Source organism: Uranotaenia lowii, chromosome 3 (genome assembly GCF_029784155.1).
Source record: "Uranotaenia lowii strain MFRU-FL chromosome 3, ASM2978415v1, whole genome shotgun sequence".
Lineage (NCBI taxonomy): Eukaryota > Metazoa > Arthropoda > Insecta > Diptera > Culicidae > Uranotaenia > Uranotaenia lowii.
In genome coordinates, this window is record NC_073693.1 from 364,144,943 (window position 1) to 364,167,639 (window position 22,697).

At 30.7% G+C, this 22,697-nt stretch overlaps 1 protein-coding gene across 1 annotated transcript; it reads right to left on the reverse strand.

Annotated features, from left to right (window-relative positions):
- Positions 1–4,804: 4,804 nt before the first annotated feature.
- On the reverse strand, positions 4,805–5,824 carry LOC129754037 (uncharacterized). Its single transcript, XM_055749893.1, has 5 exons — positions 5,743–5,824; positions 5,509–5,676; positions 5,298–5,456; positions 5,076–5,231; positions 4,805–4,939 (listed from the first exon to the last, which is right to left on the reverse strand). Exons 1-5 carry the CDS (start codon positions 5,797–5,799, stop codon positions 4,805–4,807), a joined length of 675 nt encoding a protein of 224 aa, XP_055605868.1. The 5' UTR covers positions 5,800–5,824.
- Positions 5,825–22,697: the final 16,873 nt, after the last annotated feature.

Consider the following 22,697-nt stretch of genomic DNA (forward strand, 5'->3'; position numbering starts at 1 on the left):
TAGTTATGATATTAAAAATACGGGATTTTTCACGTAAACTATGTTTTGGTTGCAACACATCGCTTCTACTTGTGCCTTGTAGTAACTTCTGTAGATACTTCTATATGACTGACACACGAATTTCACATAAAAACAAAGTTGATGGATTGAAATCCGTTTTTTGGCATTTTTTCAAGGTTGTGGTAATAAATTCTTATCTTGAAAATTATTGTCTTGTGTTGAACCCAAGAGTTTCCATTGTCGGAAGACGAGCAGTAGACCACAATGGAAATCTTGCGGGACCAAAGCACAAAAAATGCAAATCTGCGTTTCGGGAGCGGGGAGGTATGTAAATGGATATTGATGTCCTCGTCGAAAATTATTAAGAATGTGTGTTACAATGTCATCAGTGACGATAGTTGAAAAATAATTATTATGAAAATGAAATTTTTTTTTAATTATCGAAAATAAAATTGAAAAAAATGGGAAAACATCAAAATATCTTTTCTTTTTACTAAACTCATTTCAAGTAGCTTTCATCATAACATCGCGCTGAACTCATTAAAAATTCACCTAAGTTGTAAGTGACTTTCATGAAGCGAGAATTCCTATAGGGACGCTTTTACACAAATATTTCGTAGGATCTACATACGTCAAAATCCATTGAATAAAAAGTATTTAGTTTTCACGCATCAGCTACGTGCAGATTATTTTGTGGGTGTTTAATGATTGAGACCAACACAATTTTGAATGAAAAAGCTCAAGTTATGGTTTTTAAACATATTTCAGCTAAAAAATCATATCGTTTCGAAGCTTTGGAAAAGGTTTAAGCTGCACTATCAAAATAGTATTCAACATATCTTCCCTTATTTTGTTTGGCCACAAATTCACTGAATCCCAAACATGGTGTTCAATATATTGTGTTCTTACCCTATCATAAGGTAAACTCAGGGGCACATCTGACATACTAAGGCCAAGGTGTTTCAAAAACAGCCGGTTGTTTGAAATCAAATTTCCATCTTATAAAATAATAATATATTTTTCGGGGAGAATGGGGATACTTGATTCCATTTTTTTATTTTCATCATATCATTTGGAAAAATTTAGCAACTTGCCGTCTTTCACATTTTCTGACAGCGTTTAATTTCAAGTTTCTATGCTTCAAAAGTTGGTACGATACATTTACTTCGACTTGATACTTCGACGAGAATTGATCCTTCATTCCGGGGGCCCTGATCCTTGGTAAAAAAAAATCAAACAAAATTTCAAAATAGATATTCAAATCACTATTTTGGTCATGTTTGTTCTCACTTTACAATTTACTAATGCCAGAAGAAGAAAATTCCCAAATTATGTCTCAACCCAAGTTTAATTGCATACTTAAAGGCGCTATTTTCTAAATTTAAGTGAAAATCAATTTTTTCAGCCCTTTTTGGCAGACAGCTGTTGGATTAATATCAGTTAGTGGATAAATATTAGTTATCTCGTAATTAGTAATGATCACGATTTATTTAAAAGCAAAATATACCTTTTGAACACTAGGGATTAATTGAACCTATCATTAACATTTTTGAAACCTTTGTCTGAAAAATGTTGATAGTTTACCATTGTTTTGAAAATATGGTATTATGAAGTTGATATTACACTCTTACGATTTATATATAGGAATGAATATTTTTGTTAAAATTTTTTCATGTCAGAAACAAAGTTCAAAAACTCAAAAAAAAATATTTTGTTAAAATTTTTTTATGTCAGAAACATTTTGAAGTGATGAAGAAAGATCTTCTAGTCGCAGTTTTTGAAATTTGCCAAACAAAGTTCAAAAACTCAAGAAAATATTTTGTTAAAAATTTTTGAGCTCATAGAATATTTGGAACATATATCTATAACAATTGTTCTTTGTAAGTCATTCCAGTTTCGAATTATAGCAAAAGAATCAAGTATCACCAGGGATCAAGTATCCTTATTCTCCCCTATTATTTATGTATTAATCCTGGCAACGGAAGACTTAATCTTTTAAATGTGTAAATGTGTGTGTTTGCTTTGATTTGAATTCACTTTCCTATCTATTTCTATTTATTCAATATCCGATTGTTATCTAATTTATGCAAACCTTGCTTTCCTGAATTCTGATTTAGTTTTTATGGATTCAAAGTTGGGTAGGAAGACTATTCCAGTTTGAGATGCCTCTAACGAGAATTGATTTGTTGTGATAAACTGAACACTGAGTTGGGATAACCAAATTGAAGGTTCTGGAGTAAAAGGAACAAATAATCTTTTAATATATTGCGGGCATCCTCTGTTAAGTATTCTATGCTTATGATACATACACAGCCAGATCTTGTCAGCATCCCGGTGAGTAGTAAAAGTACATTTACTACTCATCTTAACTCGGCCGTGCCCACTGTGCAGTATTGGACGCAGAGACAACTCATCCTCTGTTAAGTATTCTATAGATTAAAACACAAGATCTTTAATTGAGGCGCTTGGGATCAGAGGGGTGCCAGTGCCTAATTGATATTTTCGAGAAAACGCGCTTCAAAGTTGTGAAGGTGCTCGGGTTTTCATACATTTTTGGAATTCGAGCAGTTTTAATTGCATCAAAAAAGTGTTCAAAAAAATTATAAAAAATTGAATTTTGCATAAGATGTACATTGAAACATGAAGAATCGTTAGGTAAACTCAATTCAAAATGGATGATTTTGGCACTTGCCCTCTGATCCAGAGGGCCTCAATCATAGAAATTTTCAAATGGACATCCAACAGCATTTTTTGGATATGGGAAACACTTGAAAATTGAGCGAAACTCGAAGCTTATCTATGATCCTAACTGAGCAGTTTGAATAAACAAAACCTCCGTGAATGAATAGTGGATATATAAACATTTGAAAAGTTTTAACTAACTGTTAACGTTGAGATGCCTTGTGGTAAAGTTCATCGGTTTTCAAAGGGCCGGGTTGATTGTTACTAAGAAGGTGATGTTGATTAATGAAATCCGAAATTTGGTACTTTATTGATTTTAGTGCAGCATATTATCCAATGAAGCAATAATTCAAAGACATTCTTTCAAACAATTTGACTTTTTTTTCTCTCAGGTGTGCTCAACATCATAAAACACGTCAAAACTCGTTCGAAAAAATATTTGCTACAGTTAAAAAAAAGAGCTTACATCACTATGTCATTATTGAAGGCATAAAAATAAAATAACATTTGGAAAATCTTCAGACTTGAATGAAGCAAGATAAATTGATAAGTTTTTAACAAAACACAAATAAGATGATGATATAAATTTGATGCGATCTTACCCTTGGTGTTAAGAGTCAAATCACTCAGCTCAATTTAACGGTCATTGATGCTATGTAGTGTAGTGCCGTTACTATTTGAGTGGCGACCGTCAAAAATAGGTTTAACTTTATGTATTGTGATAACGTAACAAAAATTCGTTATTTACAATTGGCAGAACTGTGCTAAATTAATAAGTTTACAAATTTTAATTTAAAGTTTTAATATCATGCAAAATTATTGCACTAAACTTCCAATGTATATCACACATAACATTAGACAGAGCCGATTTGGGGTCATTTTTTAATTTCTCAAACCCTAGGGGCTAACATGCTTCGTTTTAGTTTAAAACTCATCCATGATTTTTTGCAGGAATTTTAATTATCTAACTTTTACATGAGAAAAATTGAACATGTGAAAACTGAATATTTTGTACTGAAAAATCAACGTCATTTTGGTTTTATTTTTGCTGTGGATTTTTGTGCCAATTCATGCATTCTCGAAAGGAAATTTTCCGCTGAACAACTTTGTCGAAGACCATAACCATGCATAAAAATGTAAAAAATACTCATGAAACTGCAACAATGCACAGCTTTACCTTATGTCAGTTCTAAAAACTTGTATCGAGTTTTGCTGAAGGTTCCATACTTATATCCATTTTCGTTCGAAAAAGGCATAACTTAGAATGGTATTTAAACAAACAAGCTGCAGGTAACTGTTAAATTAATTTTATCTGCTGCCAGATTGATAGGGCCCAGATCCACAACAGCAGCAGGAGGGAACAATGAATCCGAAATCTCGTTCAGGAACCGACCCATGTTTGTCATCAGCAGTAAAAGTTCATCAAAGCGCAAATCCAGAGGAAATGACCCCAAAAAGATCCACCTCACGTCTCCAATCTCCGTTTGGCGCTTGCGGTTTGAGGATGGAAACAAAAATGGTATTTCTTTTTCCCGGTTTGTTCGCCATTTATCAGATTGATTTGTTAAACAAATTCCCACACCTTATTTATTCAGAATGGCGGCGGCGTCGCTGCGTCTTCTTCATCCATTTGGGTGAATTAAATGTGAATGAGGAAAAATTAACGGCAAAGCTCAACAACTGCCGCCAAATTCAAACAAAGACAGACGGAAGACCCTAACCCGTTTCCAATTGCGCAAAACAAGATGTTGTTCGGATTTGCTCTTCAATGCTTTCGAGTCGCGCCGCGCAGTCGAAAGCTCGGTGCTAAAAGATTATTATTAATCCATTGTCTTTTTCCCTCTGGTTGATGTTGTCTGGTTGATTTTTCGCCGCGTGGACCAGACGTGTTACACTTAACTCTTTTTTTTCTCCCTCGACTGAAGCCGCTAAAACCAATGAGTGTGAATCACACCCCCTTGGGGTCTCCTCTGGGGCGCCTGTTTTTCAACATGGTTGTGGCGGCGGAAAACGAGGGCCGCTAAATTAAAATAGTGCAAGCCGCTTCAGGGTTTCGATGCGCTATCGTCCAAAACCGATCTTTGATTCAAGCAGCGCGACACCATTTACATTAATTTAAATTTTATTGCGAAGGCCCCATTTTATATTTCTGCTCCTGCTGAAGTGGTGGGCTTTTGGCGATGTTGTTTTGGAGGGCGAAAGAGGAAGAAGATCGCGGTATCTCTAGCGCCTTGGGAGTCAGTGAACCTCGGAATGACTGTGGTAAGGCTGAGTCATCGCAAAGATGGTCTAGTTGTGATTTAATTATTTTTTGTATTATTATTTATGCGTCATCAGATTGAATTCAGCTCCAAATAAACTCAGCAGTAACAAAAATCTTTTTATTAATTTACTTCAACCAAATTCACTGGCATCAGTAAGCATTCTTCTACCATGGCTCCGTTTCGTTTTGAAGACACTTCCATATAAAGCCTCCATTCTCCCGCAAACATCACCGGAACTCGCTTCCCCAATTGACCGAGTTCTTTCATATTGAACTCTTCGACGGACTGGAAGAAAAGAGTCTTTCCGTTAAACGTTTGCCCTAACTCCTTATGACAGTTCCGTTGCCTTACCCCAGCTTTGAAAGGACATTTGTTGTTTTTGAAGGCACTGGATATGTTGTACCAAGGTTCCATTGGATCTTTCATGGCAGTACAGAAATCTAAAATCAATCGACTAGCAATGGCGTTGTTCCAACGCCCTCTTTCTCGCCGCATCGTTCGAAAATGAATCTGAGAAAATACCAAATTTTAATACATTCAAATCAATCTACTACAATCTAACCCGAATAGGACTATCATATTCCTCCAGAAACTTGAACTGTCCATTGAGAAACATCATGCCGTCTTCGTCGCGGCGAATAATCTCCAGCTGACTCATGTCGACCGCTCCCAACGGTTTCCCATTGCCACAATCTTCGAATTCATCACTAGGGACGAAAGAAATACGATTCTGTGGAAAATTTCAAACTTACTGTATATCCTAAAACCATTCGATTGTGCCAAAGAATCAACTTACGAGTAAAACTTCCGGGATTATTAAAGTAAATAAGCTTAGTTTATAGTAGGAGAACATCGTTATTCACCAATTGACAATTATCTGCAGACTGATGCTAATGAATAGGATTTGTTGCAATTTATGAAAACTACACGGTCATTAATTGGAAATTAATTTGTACCGAACATGCAAAGTTCTACTTGAGGGTGGAAAAAACAACAGATCTGATAGGGCAAAATGGCACGTTTTATATTCGGTGGAGTAGTCGATTGGCCTTCATTTACAAAGTTAGCAGCTAATAAACAAAGTTTTAAGGTAGGAAAACCCCTAAACTCTCTTGAAAGCATTATTTTCAAACTTTCATTCAATTATTGGTTGCGTACCTTATAAAGTACGGATTGTCGACACCCTAATTAAATTTTATTTACAAATAAATACGTATTGATAAAATGAGATTAGCGAACCTTCTTACACTGTAAATAATCTTTTTGAACTGCATAAAACATGTCACACATTTGTTATTCGCTGGACTAGCCCAGCCGATCATTCACGTGAACTTGAATTTTAGGGTTGCCCAGTGTGTTGATCAATGTACAAAAGTAAAAACATTGTTAAATTGTCATTCAAATACAAATCAATCGACACTTGGTATGGATTGCACAACTAATTTTTGATCAAATCAGGTCGGAACAAATATCAATTGCTTCTTTTGTCACCTCCTCCTTTGAAATTTCCAAATAACCCGAAGGGGGAAATAAATGAAGTTTGAAGTATTTTATGGAAATTTCGTTAAATTTATCAAATATCCGAAAGATTACAAGAACGAAAACCAAATTTTGGAAGAACGGATTTTTATAACCATTTGTATTTTTGACTTTATTAAATTTTCCGATAAAATCTTTTCTCATTTATAGGTTGAGTGCAACGATATAGTATGCAATTTTGTTGCATTCAAGCTTTCGTGCAATTTGAACCAGTTAATTATTTTTTCGCATTAAATTTTATTATTATCATTTATTATCATGGTTTATGATCGATTCCATAATTAAACTGTCCAAATCAGTTTGTTAAGTAGAGTGCCCCTAATGACCCGACTTTTGAAAAAGTTCTGCGCTGCAGGCATAAATTGATCCGAGGCCTAGTACAAGGTCTCATGCCAAATTTTCGCCAGATCGGATCACGGGAAGGGGTCGCTCAACGAGCCTAAAGTTTGTATTGGATTTTGGGACATTTTGTTCGAGAGGAACATGAAAATCCAGTGTTTCATGAATAACTTCGATCCCCTTCGGCCGATTTCTTTTAAAAATGGTTTTTTTTAAAGCCTAAACTATGACAAACATTTCATCCGAAGGCTGCATTTCGATTCAAGTTAAAACGCAAAAGTTAAAAAGCTTCAAAAAAATAGTTATCTTTTTTAAGGGTGATATTCATCACTATTAATGAGAGACACTGCTTCGAACATTTTGACGCAGCATAAATCGTGATGAATACCACCCTTAAAAATGTTAGCCCATTTTTGAAGCCTAATAATTTTTTTTATTTCAACTCGAATCGATTTGTAGTCTTCGGATAAAATACTTGTCATATTATGGGCTTCATGAAAATCCGTTTTTTAAAGAAATCGGCCGAAGAAAACCAAAGTTATCCATGAAAAACTGGTGTATCATGTTTCTCCCGAACAAAATGTCTCAAAATTCCATACAAACTTTCGGGTCTTTGAGCGACCCTTTCTCGTGATCCGATCTGGCCCAAATTTGGCATGAGACCTTGTACTAGGATCAATTTAAGCCTGCAGCGCACAACATTTCTTAAGCTTGAAATTTCTAATACTAATTTGGGGCAGTCTATTATTAAGTCTATGATTAAGTTGTTAGGCTGTAAAAATTCAATGATCAATCATTAAAAATCATGAAAATGATTTTAATGATCCATTTTAAAGCATCAGAGCCATACTGAGGCAAAAATCGTATTAACAAAATTTCTCATTGTTTTTATACATCAATCAGCTTAAACTTTTTATCCAGCTAATTTTTCTGTTTTTTTAATTTTCTTTTGTCGTTGACGCTATGAAAAAGCTTCAAATGTACATAAATCTAGGGGCCAAGCATTTTTCGATAATCTGAGTTAAAATAAGAAGAATATTGAGCTTGAGCTTGAGCTTACTATCAACTACGGTCCACCTACGGCCACTTCGAGCCTCTTTAGCTTCTGAAGTTCCTAAGTTTCTTAAAGCAGCTTCTGATCAATCATAAAAAAACGTCCATTGAATAACCATGACACGAATGTAAGCTTTGCAGAACTCTTAAATGATCGATCTCAATAATTACATTTCCTTTTTATAAGCAAACATTGACAGTTTTACAGGTTTGAAGGCATAAGCGGAACACAAAATATTTTAAGGTCGGTATCGACTTTCTAAAGGGTACAATTTAAATGCGCTTTTTCGGAAACAATATCGACAAAATCTCGTGTTCAAAAAAGACACACAGATGTTGATGTTTTGTTTTTTAGCAACGCTCAATGGTGCCTGGTTTTTGAAAATAATCATGATTTTATTAAATAAATAATGATTTTTAAAAAAAAATGGATTTGTAAATTTTTTGAAAATTTTCAATTAAATTCTGTTTAAGTCCGAAAGCGTACTCGAAATGAAATTAAAACTTAACGGATCGCATTACTGAATGATAAATCAAGAAGATTTATTTAAAAAAAAAAACGTTTCAATGTTTTACATATACAAAGCATATATGCACATAATATTTTATAAGTCAGCATCACCGGCATACAACATTGAAATAGATAACTTGATAACGACAAAATTTTGTTTCTAGGCTTTACATATGTAGCTGGCTAAAAATAATATTAAAGCATTTGTCATTTTATTGATTGCTCGTAGAATTAAATTATAAAAAAGGATGTGTGGTGTTGTTAAAATTATTTTTGGTTCAGTTCATTAGAGAAGTTAGTATTTAGTTGAAAGTAAACCAGATATTTTTTTTTAAATTCAAAATTTTAAACGTTTTTAATCTTTATTTTTCTGTACCTCCCTACTCAAACGTGATCTTATTGAGTTCCACAGTAAATTATTTAAAGATTAGATGTAAGATTACATCTCGAATCAATTGAGTAAAAACCATTTTTCGGTAACAACTAAAAAAAAGACGTGCTAGGAAAGATGATCACTTCCTTTTCAACAAATTTCCAATTGATTAAAATAATTTTTTCAGTTGTTTTTTTTTATACGTTTAACAAATCGGTAAGTGAAACAACTATTCTTAGATAAAACGATGCTCCCATTTCTTCATCCATCTTCAGAAGCATAACAAAAGTTAAGTTGCTCAATTTCCCAGCAGCTGTTTAGAAGGAAGAAACGGCTGATGATAGGTAGCAGATACGTAACGCGAATGTGATTATCCTTTGAATTAGTCTTGTTATGTTCATTATAATTATTTTAAGATTAAAAAGGGTTTTAAATCATAAAAATATCTAGCTTTTGATGAAATACTTTTTCCGTAAATCCTTAGATATCTTTGAAAGGCAGAGCATACGTCGGACAGAAGTTGAGGAGCCGTAACCTCCTCTTCATATTCTTACAAAGATTTCCACAAATCCGGAACGTTGATAGAATGGTTCGAATTGACCGATATCAGGTTGCTAGTGATGCACAACTACACCATTTATCATTTTCCATAATTTATCACAGCACATTAAATAAATTATAAGATTTTTTTTCTCTGCCTATTGCACCAAGGCCTACTTTACTCTAACAATCCGAGTAAAAATTTGAAGAATATTTCCCATAAAATCAATAGAACATTTATTAGAACTTAATGGAAAGTGAAACAATAATCTGAAAGAACGATGAAGTCTTCAGAAACTGGATCAAATGAAGAGCCGAACTTTCTAATCGACTAGTTCACTAGTAAATTTAGCTTCAAAATAAATTAGCTAACCAAGAGTTATAAGCGATAAGCAACACAGCAGATAAGCGTTCATCTACAGAAGTGGAATTCAGAAATCCAGGACAGAGTTCAATGGTTATAATCTTTGAGTAGACTTCAAGTAAAAAAAAAATTAAGTAATTTTTGGGACTGGTAGTCTTTCATACCAATTGAAGTTGTTTTTCAAGTAAGTATTACATTCAAGATATTTTTTAATTCACATTTTTTAACTATGTGTAGGTACTTGTCAATGTGTGAATCGTATCAAGGCTATGGAAAGTAGGAGAAACATATTTAAACTTTGTACTCTCACTTTTGAGAATGAAATACACACACTACAGATGATTTGTTCGTATACGCTAGAGAATATCATTAGATTTAAATGACACTTGTATTGCCAAGTATTCATGTAAACGATTAAGATTGGTCGATATTGGATCGATTTTTGTGAGATCGATCTTTTGAACTCAAATTTCGATTTTTTAGATCGATTCTTCTTTAGCCATGGAAAAATCAATTTAATCGGTTTATTTTCGATTCGATATTTCGATCTTCTAAAGCTTTTATTTTGTTTATTCTGGATATTCTAAGCATCAGATTCGTGCAGTTTTTTTGATATCTGTACCATCCGAAAGGTTGCTGTTTTTTAAATCTATGGCGCTACGTGCTACCATGCCACTAATATTATGAAGACCAACTTAATACTAGATAGCGATTTTTTACATCTCAGGTTTATCTCTTGAAGAAAACCTTTTAATGAATGTTAAAGTTATCAAAAATTCTAACGCGCTAGAAACTTGAACTGGCATATAGGTATTTATTCAGTTTTTGATATGTTATAAACATTCAACCAAAGTCATGAAATTTAAAACATTTTGAAGTTGAATTTGAATACATATGTTTTTACCGGTTATACATTCGATATTTAAATGTATGAGCTTTCTTGTCGTTTTTCACTGCCCTCAGCCAACACACACTTCAACAAAAATGTAGAAGATTGATATTGCAGAGATCGATCCTGTTGCTTCGATTTTTTAGGTGGATCGATCCTGGAACCATATAGCTGAATCAATCTTGGGAATCGATGTTTTTCAGAAGATCGAACAATTCTACAAACGACACTTTCTTTCAATAAAACTGTGGTTCGCAGGCTACAGTCATCTCCTATCCCTGTTTGAGACTGCTCTTCCTACGGCAGTGTTTTTCTTGTATAATGTTGTAAAATTGTTGTATTTTTGGGCTTGCTCCAATATTTAAAGGAAAATATGAGGAAAGGCTGGGCTGGCCTGGTGGCCCAAAATTGATAGAAATGAGCTGAGAATTTTCCAAAACTTTTGCACATTATTCACAAAATTAAACAATTACTCAACAAATTGAGCTAATGCAATGTTTTATTCTCAGCAAACATTTAAGAAGGCATATCGCAGGAACAGCATAATTATTTAAACAAATAAACTAACTACAAAAGGTGAGACGGTATATCTAAAGTGACAAGATTCCAACGATAAAATTTCTCGACAAAGCAAAATAAACGATTATAAGAAATTTAAATAAAATGAAAAAAAGAAATTCCCCTACCGAGAATTGAGTTCCCGTTCTCTTAGTTCACTGCGCGTTACTTTACCCCAATGCTAACTCACCAGTTGATATGTGCCACGCTATAGCTCCATGACGTGAGATAATATTTTAACGATACGGTCAAGGGAAGAAAGGAGAAGACGGGTAGAGCGTCAATTGAAGAAGGATATCCCATTTCTCGTAAATCAGTTCACTTTTAGATAGCTTGAATCGATTATCTCGATTCAGCATATTCGCAACCTTTTTGCGACATATTAACGGACTATCCTAGCTGCCTTCCGAGTCAACTAGTTTTGGGCAAACCACGTCATGAATAAATGATAGGAAATCGTTCAAAAACAGCACGTTTGTGATTTTCATTTCTATTATGATTTCATGTTAGCCGAGTTTCAGCGTTCCATTACACTTGGCTTCAAGTGATACCCTTTCAGAATGATTTTTCATCCTACAGACTAAGATTTTCATTGGATTTCCAGATAAAAAAAATTGTTGAAAATTTTCAGTAATCCATTTTTTACTGGAAACCAGTTATCGGTTTTCTAATTGCTGGATTTTTCAGCAGTCGATAGTGCTTTTGTCGTTTTTGTTGAAAACTCAGCAAACGGTTTTCAAATTGCTGTACTCTCCAGCAGTTAATTTAGTTAGCTGGAAAATCAGCAATCGATTTGTCAAATTGGAGTCTGTTTGCACTCGCACGCTGGAAATTGGTGAGACTCTTTTTCACGAATTCTGGGTAGATTATACAATTATTTTTTCTTCTATATCCTAGCAACCAGACATCGAGTCAAGGGTGATTATGTATTGGAAAGGTACTTTTTTTTTTTTTTTTTTTTGTTTCGATTATAGTCGTTTTACCATCTTTATGGCATTCGCGACTTTATCAACGTTACAGTTGGCGGATCGTTTTTGAAAAACTATCCGGTACAACTGTGTTCGATATTTACTCTTGGGCTCGAACTCGCGGACATCGGCTCAGGAGACAACAGACTTGCCAACTGAGCTATATCACAAGCCCATAGTATTGGAAAGGTACATTTTTCATGAAAGATACAAATTAAAACTCTTTTTCAGGTGGCGGATGATTAAAACTTTGAAACAAAGCTACCAACCTAGAGCATGAATGTTTGCAGTTTTTTGAAGCAATTCATATTACTGGAAAGGTGGCTGGAAAGTCAACGGGATCAAAACCAGCAAAATATTGCTTCGTTTTCAGCAAAAAAATTGCGTGTAGTCACCAACAATTTAACTCCTTGAGATAAAAAGTCTATTTTCTTTACAAACGACGCTTTTCAGCTTTAAGCGACAGATACCTAGTTAGATACCCTGATAACTAAGTTAATTTCTGTATAAGGTACTATCGGTAACCATCAAACAATCATCATTTCAACGTCATCATTCAACGTCTCCTCGACTCACTGACGACCATGCTTCGCCACGAATGAAGCCAAATGATCTAATTCTAGGTGCGCAAGAGGTGCCCCAAAACCAGAGAGATGGCATCCTTATTCTTTGTTATTGAATTTGACAACCAATAACGGGCCCCACGATTTTGTTGGCCCATAAAAACCTGACATTTGGCCGTCAAAGAACCGGACTAAATTTCAAATCCTAGAGAATTGTGAATGATTGCACACTAACACAACAATCTATCTGGTTTCTCATTGGTTGAAATTTTTACTCTTTCAACTCTGTACTACTTTGACAGGAAAACCTCTCATGTTGTGTAAGTTGTTTATCAAATATGGATTTAGTTTTTATTCCGGGAATCGTCCTAATTCATTCTCAAGGGCCTGAGTCTAGGCATTTATCAACAACATAGTCAAAAACTCGCGCAGAGTCAACTAGCGAACGAATTGATTCAGTTGCGAAGCGAATGATTGCTGGAGTAAATAATGACTGAAAATCGGAAGGGGAAAATCAACCAGGAACGCTATGCAACACAAAAAGTTCACGAAGATGGCGTTCAGACAGCGTCGTTACTGTGGTGCGTCGGTAACGATTAAAAATTTAAAAAAAACCAGATGTGCACGATTCAGATACGTGCGGCAGAACTTTTATAATCTCCGAGTTTATTCGACTCACATCCGAAACTAGCGGATTTTACTAGTATAGGTATCATATTGTAATATTGAATTATTTCTAGAAATTTGTTACCAAGATAAACAAGCGTATAAAATACCTTTATATTAATTTTGGTCTCGAAACACAAGGTTTTCTTGATATTGTTTAACTCCGTTCTTTAGTTATTATAATGCCAATTATTGAAAATTTGTAATTTTACCGTATTGTACAAAAGTTTTGTGTGTTATTGTGTCTTTTAAGCTAAAAACTTGTAAGCGAACATCTGACTAAGTCTACGTTCAGTAATTCTAGCCGATCACAGGTTTCCCCATTCTAGTAGGAATCCATTTTTCAAATCTAAGCAACCAAGGTTTATTGATTTATGATAAATGGGTGACAATTTATAAGCGTCCAACTTCCAGGAACTGGTTGCTTGGATTGAAGTTCCTCTACAACTACCAGTTTCTGCTCTTCCAGCAAAGCTTCCAACAACGACGGTCTCTGAAGATCGTCCATCGGTCTTAAGGTCAGTGTTTATTGAATCTACATTTGAATAGGACGTAATCCCACTCATAGCCAACATATTTCGTTGGGGCGATTACATCCGATATGGGCTATTAATTTATTGGATAAATTAGCGATGGCTAATAAGATTGGCCGCTTGGGAGAAATGCACTTGAGCCTAGAAGTGGCTAGTTAGGAATCGAAGTAATCTCATAGGAGGTCCCTCTTAATATGGATGGAAACGAGAATGACAACAACCAGATGATAATCGCGGGCGTTGTTTAAAAAATAGTGAGAGATTATTTGTGCCCAGCTGGGGGGAAAAATTTCTTAGCCTTGCCTCTGGGGCCAAGATTAATCGTTTTCGATTCCAGTAGCAGTGAAACTTGGGTCGTGCCCGATGCTCGAAGCCTCAAGAGAGACCCGGGTGCTAATACGAGTCTTAAGCTGATCAGCGCAGGTTTCATTGAGTTTTTTCTTCTTCAAAACGAGTTTGATCATTCTTTAACTGATCCTAGCCAGCTGTCGATTTTGATTAATCCCTTCGATTGGCAGAGACATTTTTTTGAGTCTCTCAAAAAGAGATGACGCAATTTCAAAATCAAACGACGACGAAAAAAAATCAATCAAACCTAAACAATAACTCGGCAAGAAATCTCCCACTGGCTCTAATCCCTAAGTTCCACCGGTTGTCAATTTTTGATTTCTTTCAATTTCGAACCCATTCCCCCGCAACCAACTTAGAGGTGAGACACCGAGTAAAAAAAAAATCTCAAGAGGAATTTCGAGTGTTTGATTGAGCCAACAACAACCGGATCGACGGAATTGAAAGGTTTTTGGGAACCGTTCTTCAAACGGACTCCTGATGTTTACCTTCAGGACGCAAACGGGATACAACGGGTTTATGGGTAGAAGGATCAAGCGGGAAAGGAAGAACAAAAACCTTCTCAAGGACCATTCTGTTGAGTGGGTCGAGATTTTGTCATTCCTTCGATTCGTTGTCACTCAACCAATTGCATTGAGACGCTCATTCGTCAATCCGTTTTTTTTAATAATTTAACTTGCCTGTCCAGGTGAATAGAGGTTGAAGAAAATATCGGAAAAAAGATTACCCCTGAAGCTATTGCAAAATTTAGTTGGATTGAATTCTGCTGTTGAAAATTTTTTAAAGTTCATTCAACAAACAGTTTTAAGAATTTTCATCCTAGTGAATATTCCATACATTTTTCGTCTTTAGAAATAATTGACAGAATGGAAAGTGTATAAAAAATTTAACAATTGATGGATTTCGATGAATTTCTTAGAAATAATTATCTTAAATTAATAAATGATAAAAAAAAATGGAGTCAATTATCATATTTTCAAAGCTTATTTAGGAAATGATCTCATTAACTTACAAAAATAGCCATTTTTTGCTTACAAACCTCAATAAATAAAAATCCGGAATCGTTTTTTAATGAATTAAAAAAAACAGCTTGAAATCACGATCGAATTTTTTTTGACAAACGTTTAAAAATGTTATAAATGTTTAACATGCTCAAAGAACAAAAAGGTCAAAAATATTCGAAAATGCAAAAAAAAACAACGTCAAACATGTCAAAAATTCCAAAAAATGTCAAAATGGTCGAAAAGTCAAAAATGACAAAATGACAAAATGACAAAAATGAGCAAAAATGACAAAAATGGACAAAAATGACAAAAATGACAAAAATGCAAAAATGACAAAAATGACAAAAATGACAAAAATGACAAAAATGACAAAAATGACAAAAATGACAAAAATGACAAAAATGACAAAAATGACAAAATGACAAAAATGACAAAATGACAAAAATGACAAAAATGACAAAAATGACAAAATGACAAAAATGACAAAAATGACAAAAATGACAAAAATGACAAAAATGACAAAAATGACAAAAATGACAAAAATGACAAAAATGACAAAAATGACAAAAATGACAAAATGACAAAAATGACAAAAATGACAAAAATGACAAAAATGACAAAAATGACAAAAATGACAAAAATGACAAAAATGACAAAATGACAAAAATGACAAAATGACAAAAATGACAAAAATGACAAAAATGACAAAAATGACAAAAATGACAAAAATGACAAAAATGACAAAAATGACAAAAATGACAAAAATGACAAAAATGACAAAAATGACAAAAATGACAAAAATGACTAAAATGACAAAAATGACAAAAATGACAAAAATGACAAAAATGACAAAAATGACAAAAATGACAAAAATGACAAAAATGACAAAAATGACAAAAATGACAAAAATGACAAAAATGACAAAAATGACAAAAATGACAAAATGACAAAAATGACAAAAATGACAAAATGACAAAAATGACAAAAATGACAAAAATGACAAAAATGACAAAAATGACAAAAATGACAAAATGACAAAAATGACAAAATGACAAAAATGACAAAAATGACAAAAATGACAAAAATGACAAAAATGACAAAAATGACAAAAATGACAAAAATGACAAAAATGACAAAAATGACAAAAATGACAAAAATGACAAAAATGACAAAAATTGACAAAAATGACCAAAAATGACAAAAATGACAAAAATGACAAAAATGACAAAAATGACAAAAATGACAAAAATGACAAAAATGACAAAATGACAAAAATGACAAAAATGACAAAATGACAAAAAATGACAAAAATGACAAAAATGACAAAAATGACAAAAAATGACAAAAATGACAAAAATGACAAAAATGACAAAATGACAAAAATGACAAAAATGACAAAAATGACAAAAATGACAAAAATGACAAAAATGACAAAAATGACAAAAATGACAAAAATGACAAAAATGACAAAAATGACAAAAATGACAAAAATGACAAAAATGACAAAAATGACAAAAATGACAAAAAAATGACAAAAATGACAAAATGACAAAAATGACAAAAATGACAAAAATGACAAAAATGACAAAAATGACAAAAATGACAAAAATGACAAAAATGACAAAATGACAAAAATGACAAAAATGACAAAAATGACAAAAATGACAAAAATGACAAAAATGACAAAAATGACAAAAATGACAAAAATGACAAAAATGACAAAATGACAAAATGACAAAAATGACAAAAATGACAAAAATGACAAAAATGACAAAAATGACAAAAATGACAAAAATGTCAAAAATGTCAAAAATGTCAAAAATGTCAAAAATGTCAAAAATGTTAAAAATGTCAAAAATGTCAAAAATGTCAAAAATGTCAAAAATGACAAAAATGTCAAAAATGTCAAAAATGTCAAAAATGTCAAAAATGTCAAAAATGTCAAAAAATGTCAAAAATGTCAAAAATGTCAAAAATGTCAAAAATGTCAAAAATGTCAAAAATGTCAAAAATGTCAAAAATGTCAAAAATGTCAAAAATGTCAAAATGTCAAAAATGTCAAAAATGTCAAAAATGTCCAAAAATGTCAAAAATGTCAAAAATGTCAAAAATGTCAAAAATGTCAAAAATGTCAAAAATGTCAAAAATGTCAAAAATGTCAAAATGTCAAAATGTCAAAAATGTCAAAAATGTCAAAAATGTCAAAATGTCAAAAATGTCAAAAATGTCAAAAATGTCAAAAATGTCAAAAAATTTCAAAAATGTCAAAAATGTCAAAAATGTCAAAAATGTTCAAAAATGTCAAAAATGTCAAAAATGTCAAAAATGTCAAAAATGTCAAAAATGTCAAAAATGTCAAAAATGTCAAAAATGTCAAAAATGTCAAAAATGTCAAAAATGTCAAAAATGTCAAAAATGTCAAAAATGTCAAAAATGTCAAAAATTGAAAAAATGTCAAAAATGTCAAAAATGTCAAAAATGTCAAAATGACAAAAATGTCAAAAATGTCAAAAATGTCAAAAATGACAAAAATGTCAAAAATGACAAAAATGACAAAAATGACAAAAATGACAAAAATGACAAAAATGACAAAAATGACAAAAATGACAAAAATGACAAAAATGACAAAATGACAAAAATGACAAAAATGACAAAAAGTGACAAAAATGACAAAAATGACAAAAATGACAAAAATGACAAAAATGACAAAAATGACAAAATGACAAAAATGACAAAAATGACAAAAATGACAAAAATGACAAAAATGACAAAAATGACAAAAATGACAAAAATGACAAAAATGACAAAAATGACAAAAATGACAAAAATGACAAAAAATGACAAAAATGACAAAAATGACAAAAATGACAAAAATGACAAAAATGACAAAAATGACAAAAATGACAAAAATGACAAAAATGACAAAAATGACAAAAATGACAAAAATGACAAAAAATGACAAAAATGACAAAAATGACAAAAATGACAAAAATGACAAAAATGACAAAAATGACAAAAAATGACAAAAATGACAAAAATGACAAAAATGACAAAAATGACAAAATGACAAAAATGACAAAAATGACAAAAATGACAAAAATGACAAAAATGACAAAAATGACAAAAATGACAAAAATGACAAAAATGACAAAAATGACAAAAATGACAAAAATGACAAAAATGACAAAAATGACAAAAATGACTAAAATGACAAAAATGACAAAAATGACAAAAATGACAAAAATGACAAAAATGACAAAAATGACAAAAATGACAAAAATGACAAAAATGACAAAATGACAAAAATGACAAAAATGACAAAAATGACAAAAATGACAAAAATGACAAAATGACAAAAATGACAAAAATGACAAAAATGACAAAAATGACAAAAATGACAAAAATGACAAAAATGACAAAAATGACAAAAATGACAAAAATGACAAAAATGACAAAAATGACAAAAATGACAAAAATGACAAAAATGACAAAAATGACAAAAATGACAAAAATGACAAAAATGACAAAAATGACAAAAATGACAAAAATGACAAAAATGACAAAAATGACAAAAAATGACAAAAATGACAAAAATGACAAAAATGAACAAAAATGACAAAAATGACAAAAATGACAAAAATGACAAAAATGACAAAAATGACAAAAATGACAAAAATGACAAAAATGACAAAAATGACAAAAATGACAAAAATGACAAAAATGACAAAAATGACAAAATGACAAAAATGACAAAATGACAAAAATGACAAAAATGACAAAAATGACAAAATGACAAAAATGACAAAAATGACAAAAATGACAAAAATGACAAAAATGACAAAAATGACAAAAATGACAAAAATGACAAAAAATGACAAAAATGACAAAAATGACAAAATGACAAAAATGACAAAATGACAAAAATGACAAAAATGACAAAAATGACAAAAATGACAAAAATGACAAAAATGACAAAAATGACAAAAATGACAAAAATGACAAAAATGACAAAAATGACAAAACAATGACAAAATGACAAAAATGACAAAAATGACAAAAATGACAAAAATGACAAAAATGACAAAAATGACAAAAATGACAAAAATGACAAAAATGACAAAAATGACAAAAATGACAAAAATGACAAAAATGACAAAAATGACAAAAATGACAAAATGACAAAAATGACAAAATGACAAAAATGACAAAAATGACAAAAATGACAAAAATGACAAAAATGACAAAAATGACAAAAATGACAAAAATGACAAAAATGACAAAAATGACAAAAATGACAAAAATGACAAAAATGACAAAAATGACAAAAATGACAAAAATGACAAAAATGACAAAAATGACAAAAATGACAAAAATGACAAAAATGACAAAATGACAAAAATGACAAAAATGACAAAAATGACAAAAATGTCAAAATGTACAAAAATGACAAAAATGTCAAAAATGTCAAAAATGTCAAAAATGTCAAAAATGTCAAAAATGTCAAAAATGTCTAATAATGTCAAAAATGTCAAAAATGTCAAAAATGTCAAAATGACAAAAATGTCAAAAATGTCAAAATGTCAAAAATGTCAAAAATGTCAAAAATGTCAAAAATGTCAAAAATGTCAAAAATGTCAAAAATGTCAAAAATGTCAAAAATGTCAAAAATGTCAAAAATGTCAAAAATGTCAAAAATGTCAAAAATGTCCAAAAATGTCAAAAAATGTCAAAAATGTCAAAAATGTCAAAAATGTCAAAAATGTCAAAAATGTCAAAAATGTCAAAAATGTCAAAAATGTCAAAAATGTCAAAAATGTCAAAATGTCAAAAATGTCAAAAAATGTCAAAATGTCAAAAATGTCAAAAATGTCAAAAATGTCAAAAATGTCAAAAATGTCAAAAATGTCAAAAATGTCAAAAATGTCAAAAATGTCAAAAATGTCAAAAATGTCAAAATGTCAAAAATGTCAAAAATGTCAAAAATGTCAAAAATGTCAAAAATGTCAAAAATGTCAAAAATGTCAAAAATGTCAAAAATGTCAAAAATGTCAAAATGTCAAAAATGTCAAAATGTCAAAAATGTCAAAAATGAAAAAATGTCAAAAATGTCAAAAATGTCAAAAATGTCAAAAATGTCAAAAATGTCAAAAATGTCAAAAATGACAAAAATGACACAAAATGACAAAATGACAAAATGACAAAAATGACAAAAATGACAAAAATGACAAAAATGACAAAAATGACAAAAATGACAAAAATGACAAAAATGACAAAAATGACAAAAATGACAAAATGACAAAAATGACAAAAATGACAAAAATGACAAAAATGACAAAAATGACAAAAATGACAAAAATGACAAAAATGACAAAAATGACAAAAATGACAAAAAGACAAAAATGACAAAAATGACAAAAATGACAAAAATGACAAAAATGACAAAAATGACAAAAATGACAAAAATGACAAAAATGACAAAAATGACAAAAAATGACAAAAATGACAAAAATGACAAAAATGACAAATGACAAAAATGACAAAAATGACAAAAATGACAAAAATGACAAAAATGACAAAAATGACAAAAATGACAAAAATGACAAAAATGACAAAAATGACAAAAATGACAAAAATGACAAAAATGACAAAAATGACAAAAATGACAAAAATGACAAAATGACAAAAATGACAAAAATGACAAAAATGACAAAAATGACAAAAATGACAAAAATGACAAAATGACAAAAATGACAAAAGACAAAATGACAAAAATGACAAAAAATGACAAAAATGACAAAAAATGACAAAAATGACAAAAATGACAAAAATGACAAAAATGACAAAAATGACAAAATGACAAAAATGACAAAAATGACAAAAATGACAAAAATGACAAAAATGACAAAAATGACAAAAATGACAAAATGACAAAAATGACAAAAATGACAAAAATGACAAAAATGACAAAAATGACAAAAATGACAAAAATGACAAAAATGACAAAATGACAAAAATGACAAAAATGACAAAAATGACAAGACAAAAATGACAAAAATGACAAAAATGACAAAAATGACAAAAATGACAAAAATGACAAAAATGACAAAAATGACAAAAATGACAAAAATGACAAAAATGACAAAAATGACAAAAATGACAAAAATGACAAAATGACAAAAATGACAAAAATGACAAAATGACAAAAATGACAAAAATGACAAAAATGACAAAAATGACAAAATGACAAAAATGACAAAAATGACAAAAATGACAAAAATGACAAAATGACAAAAATGACAAAATGACAAAAATGACAAAATGACAAAAATGACAAAAATGACAAAAATGACAAAAATGACAAAAATGACAAAAATGACAAAAATTGACAAAAATGACAAAAATGACAAAAATGACAAAAATGACAAAAATGACAAAAATGACAAAAATGACAAAAATGACAAAAATGACAAAAAGACAAAAATGACAAAAATGACAAAAATGACAAAAATGACAAAAATGACAAAAATGACAAAAATGACAAAAATGACAAAATGACAAAAATGACAAAAATGACAAAAATGACAAAAATGACAAAAATGACAAAAATGACAAAAATGACAAAATGACAAAAATGACAAAAATGACAAAAATGACAAAAATGACAAAATGACAAAAATGACAAAATGACAAAAATGACAAAAATGACAAAAATGACAAAAATGACAAAAATGACAAAAATGACAAAAATGACAAAAATGACAAAATGACAAAAATGACAAAAATGACAAAAATGACAAAAATGACAAAAATGACAAAAATGACAAAAATGACAAAAATGACAAAAATGACAAAATGACAAAAATGACAAAATGACAAAAATGACAAAAATGACAAAAATGACAAAAATGACAAAAATGACAAAAATGACAAAAATGACAAAAATGACAAAAATGACAAAAATGACAAAAATGACAAAAATGACAAAAAATGACAAAAATGACAAAAATGACAAAAATGACAAAAATGACAAAAATGACAAAAATGACAAAATGACAAAAATGACAAAAATGACAAAAATGACAAAAATGACAAAAATGACAAAAATGACAAAAATGACAAAAATGACAAAAATGACAAAAATGACAAAAATGACAAAAATGACAAAAATGACAAAAATGACAAAAATGACAAAAATGACAAAAATGACAAAAATGACAAAAATGACAAAAATGACAAAAATGACAAAAATGACAAAAATGACAAAAATGACAAAAATGACAAAATGACAAAAATGACAAAAATGACAAAAATGACAAAATGACAAAAATGACAAAATGACAAAAATGACAAAAATGACAAAAATGACAAAAATGACAAAAATGACAAAAATGACAAAAATGACAAAAATGACAAAAATGACAAAAATGACAAAAATGACAAAAATGACAAAAATGACAAAATGACAAAAATGACAAAAATGACAAAAATGACAAAAGATGACAA